We start from the raw sequence: 5,000 nt of genomic DNA, 5'->3' as shown, positions 1-5,000 counted from the left end.
GTACTAATTAATAACCTTATATAAAACAGACGAATCAAGTAAGAGACAAGAAGTTTCTCTTGATCAAACAAGATGAATAGACCGATAAATATAAGTAGACAGGGACATATAGATCTTGACAAATATGACTCATGCTACAATAAGATAAGATACATCTTTATTGTCCAGATCCTTGCACACTGGTTTGGTGTCTCACCACGGGTATACACACACACACAAACACACACACACACACACACACACACATACACACACACATACACACACAGGCATGCACACACACGTAGGCTTACAATCACATGCATAATATACATGAGAAGCGATATAAACAATGATAATCGTAAGCGAGATACACATTCAATGTTATTTTGATGCAAGATCTAAGGTCGTAAGTATTATTATACAAGATGGTTAAAATGGAAGCATTTTGATAGATGATGGTAAAAATGACATTCTATATCTTTCATTGTTACAGATCAGAAGCCCAGGTCTTTTACTTCTGACTGATGTTTTTATTTGAGGGAACAAGGGATGTTTGTTGTCTAAAGAGATGGATTTAATTTTTTTTAGTGCAAGCTATTATTTACAATTCATCCAAGCTGGTGAACACACCCGGTTTCCATAGAGTAGCGCCCAAACAATTTTGATGAAGAAAGTCTTTTTTTAAAAATATATGACACCTCTAACTTCTAAATTGAATCAAATAAATATGAATATTGTTGATGAGATTGAGCGCGCTGCTACAACTTGAAACTTTAAAGCATTATGATATCTAGGGAAAGCGGTAGATAAAGATAAAGAGAGAGAGAGAGAGAGAGAGAGAGAGAGAGAGAGAGAGAGAGAGAGAGAGGTTTTTTTAAAATATAGCACTTAAACCAGGGAAGACTCTAACCGCTGTACAATGCAGAATTATCATTTCACCAAGAAAATAAAAGCAAGCAAATTAACATAGTGACACCTTTAAAAAACACACCCATACACATATAAACCATCAAACTCGCTGACACACACACACACTTTATTGCATTCAATGTTTACAGACAGAGGAAAGTACTGAAAACTGAACAAACGTGTCTTTAGACCTTTTAAAAACTCTATAACATATGCATTTGTGAAGAATGCTGACAAAATAAGTTACTTTTCGGATTCGAGCCCTATGGGAAATAGATACAGCACACAATTTATATGTATGAAATATTTGTAAAAATATGACGTCATTACAAAATCTATAAATTTCACACTAGTCTCTATTTTTGGCCAATATCTCCATTTGTGGATTGTGAGAGGTAACTCATTTTGACAGCATGTCTCACATTTCATTTAGGAGGGAAATACAAATGTTAGAGGCATGGAAAGAAAAAGCTCTTCCTCCAAATTTTAAGAAAAAAAAGGGGGAGAGAGAGAGAGAGAGAGAGAGAGAGAGAGAGAGAGAGAGAGAGAGAGAGAGAGAGAGAGAGAAGAAGAAGAAGAAGAAGAGTAATCTTACCAATTCGGACTGTATCCAAACTTTCTAAAACACTTATTGCTTGTTTTTCTCTGTTATAAAAATATTTTTCAACTGATGTCATTTATAAAACAATAAAACAGTACATGTTGTCTATCAGGCGTGTACTGTCTTGATTTTAGTCATTATTAAGATGAAAAAACTGAGGGTGTGTGTGTACAGGCAGAAATATAAATAAACTGATATAATTTGAGACTCATTAGTTATTAAATAATGTCACTTTCACGTTTCTGCAAAGTCTGAAATGTAAGAGTGAATCAACAAGAGTTAGGATATAGAAAGAATATACATTGAAGTAACAAGTAGAATATGAATGCACTCACCCTGACAAACACTTTCATCCAGCTGTCGTGGCTCAGTTTCCCTGTCTGCGAGAGCAGGTCTCTCTTCTCGTAGAACGGCATGATCAGATAGCCGGTGGGACCACAGAAGACGGGATGAGACAACAAAGTCACAACTCCACATATGTCAGAAGCTAGTTTCATCAGATACATCTCGTGTGTGAAGCGATCTCTATCCTCATCAGAGACAAGAGGCATCTGCTTGATAGCGAATTTCCTGTCTGGGATTTTGTTGCTCCTCGCCAAGAGAATCTTGCTGCATTGTCCTTGGTGCAAAACGGACGAGTAATGGATGCGGTGGTAGTGGAAGACATCTCCCCCCTTAATCAGCTTGATGACACGAATCTTCTCCACAGAACTCATGGTGAAATGAAGAAATACTCGGATGTAACCAGAAACTGATTGAATGTCTATGAAAAATCTCCAGAACCAGATGGGGACTCTGAAGTTCGCAGTAAATGCTGTCGCACTTGTTGACTATAGTGATGACAACGTGGATTCAATAAAACAGCAATACAATGCACTCTACACTCGACAAACGAGGGAAAAGAAATGGTACAGACAAACGTTTTGCAAGAGTTTTATATGATGACAAACGAAGCGTCACGTTTTGGCGGGAATCTTTCCAAAGTTGTGATTGGTTAAAGGGCCAAGTTCAGCTGTCAATCTTCTTTTGTTAAAATGTCGAACTTTCTAGAAATTCAAGTAGTTCCCATGGCTCGTTGCCAGATTACACAACCGCCGGTAGCCTCAAGGGGGTAGCATCTGGGTGTCCAGTCATCCATTAAGCCTGTGATGTAATCTTCATAGACTCTGACCAGGTGTCAACCTACCGCCCCCGCTCCTACGGTGGTTTCTGTTTTGATTTTTTTTTTAAACTGAGCAGTTGTCACGTGGTGGGATTACGGGCACGAAGAAGAAATTAAGTTTAATGACATCACAATGGAGAGCTTGTTTAAGGCACGCGTCAAGGCTAATAGACACAAATGAACAGAACATTTTAGTGGATAGACTTTAAATAAACTGACCACTCACATTGAACACGTGTTGAAAGGTAATGAAAATATTGAAATTTCAACAATACAATTCAGGGAGACACGAAACTCTTTTCGAAAAACAACATGATAGCGTTGAATGGCAATTCTTTAAATTATTATTTTTTTTGGATAGTGTTTTACGGCTCTTGGAACTGCATAAGGTCATACGAGCGCGTGGGACACATTAAACATTCTCAGTTGGTAGGAAAATGTGAATTTTGCACGGGTGGCGACCGAAGCCTACTCTAATCTAGAAGTTACGGTGTTCGCCTCTCATTCAAAGGTCCCGGGTTCGAATCCGGGTAGCAAAGAAAAATTTCTTCTCCAAAAGTGTTTCCTTTCAACACCTTTCCTGATCTCTTGCCATGTTCTGTAGTTTTCTTTCGTCTCCACTTTCTGTCCCCACCCCCTCACCTCCTTTGTCCCCTTCTCTGGGCTCCTGACTCTTTCTGCAGCCTTTCTACTGCTAGTCCTTGGCTCCTTCTTACTGCTGTCTTTCAGAAGCTGTTCCCGCAGTTTTATGGGGAAAAAAATTGGAAATGATGCAAACTTGGCACAAAAAAGGGAAATTATACTTGTTTTTTTGTTTGTTTTTGTAAAGTGTTTTACGGCTCTCGCAACTGCATAAGGTCATATGAGCGCGCGGGACACATCTAATATTTTCAGTTGGTAGGAAATTTTGAATTTAGCCCGGGTGGCGGCCGAAGCTTACTCTTATCGATTTTAGACCACCAAGGGATCTTTAACGTGCGCAACTTGCACATGGGCCCTCCAAGATTTTTCGCCCTTGTCCGAGAAGGCTAGGTGTAGATATTTCCTACCAGAAGATCAGGGGTGTGGCTGAAAGACAGCAGTAAGAAGAAGCGAAGGAGTAGCAGTAGAAAGGCTGCAGAAAGAATCAGGAGCCCAGAGGAAGGGGCAAAGGAGGTGAGGGGTGGGGGCAGAAAGAGGAGACGAAAGCAGACGGCAGAACATTGCTAGAGAGCAGGAAATGAGGGGAAAGGAGACACATTTAGAGAAGGAAATGTTTCGGTCGCTACCCGGATTCGAACCCGGGACCTTTTGAATGAGAGGCCAAAACCTTAACCTCTAGGCCACGAGAGCCCCCTGGAAATTATACGGTTCTGTTAATTTTAACAAAAAAATTAAATGATAAAGGGAAAAAATTAGAAATTATGCAAAGAATGATCAAATTTTGCTAAATCATGCGGGGTGCATAAAACCACGGGGATAGCTTTCAGCCACACCCCTAATATTCCGGAAGGAAAAATCTACACCTAGCCTTCTCGGATAAGGGCAAAAAATTTCGGGAGGTCCTGTATTCAAGCTGTGCATGGTAAAGATCCCGGTTGGTTGTCTAAAATCGATAAGAATAGACTTCAGCCGCCACCCGGGCAAAGTCCATGATTTCCTATCATCTAAAAATGTTTTTGTGTCCCGCGAGCTTATATGACCGTATTAAATTGCGAGTGCCGTAAAACACTTACCCCCCCCTCCCCCCCCCACACACAGAAACAAAAACAAAACAACCCCTCCCCCCCCCCCCACACACACACACAAAACAACACTAAACTGGGTGGTTGGCGGGTGCTCTGGTGTGGTTTGCTTCTTCTTTCCTATCAAACATCTATCGTCCTTATCTCCCCTCATTTTTAAAAAATGTTTGTTACTCTCTTGTAACACCTCTAATCTTCTGGAGCTCATATGACCTTATGCAGTTGCGAGCGCCGAAAAACCTCTACTAAAACAAAACAAAAACCCCACTAAAAAATAAATTATGGAAACTACCTAACTTGTCTAGTACTATTTTTGTGCCCACTGAAAAAAAAAAGAACTTTTCATAAAGTTGGCTCCGAAAAAGCTCCTAACCTCACCCGTTCAATAAATTGATGTAAAACGGAGCAGGAACAGAAGCAAACACGTTAAAAATGAATAAATATGTTAACATAATAGAAGGAAGGAAAAGTACCACTCGTAAACCAGACATATTGACGTATAAATACGATTCATAGGACTTCATGCGATGAAAGGCTGAAACTTACGTCAAACAGCAGAAATAAAATTAAGGTACTTCTCAGAAATTTCCATATCTGCACATCAGGGAGAGAGAGAGAAAGA

General features: G+C 39.8%; 1 protein-coding gene across 1 annotated transcript in view; it reads right to left on the bottom strand.

Annotated features, from left to right (window-relative positions):
- The window catches only part of LOC101850005 (CBL-interacting protein kinase 24-like), a 3,228-nt gene extending 684 nt beyond the window's left edge, over positions 1-2,544 (bottom strand). The window contains exon 1 of the mRNA XM_013083257.2: positions 1,828-2,544. Within this exon, the coding sequence (XP_012938711.1) occupies positions 1,828-2,208 (381 nt within the window). The 5' untranslated portion in view covers positions 2,209-2,544. The remainder of the gene's footprint in view (positions 1-1,827) is intronic.
- Between the last annotated feature and the right edge of the window lie 2,456 nt (positions 2,545-5,000).

The sequence above is a fragment of the Aplysia californica genome, unplaced genomic scaffold, assembly GCF_000002075.1.
Source record: "Aplysia californica isolate F4 #8 unplaced genomic scaffold, AplCal3.0 scaffold00221, whole genome shotgun sequence".
Lineage (NCBI taxonomy): Eukaryota > Metazoa > Mollusca > Gastropoda > Aplysiida > Aplysiidae > Aplysia > Aplysia californica.
The sequence above is the reverse complement of the archived record's forward strand: the minus strand, read 5'-3'. Positions and strand labels throughout refer to the sequence as shown.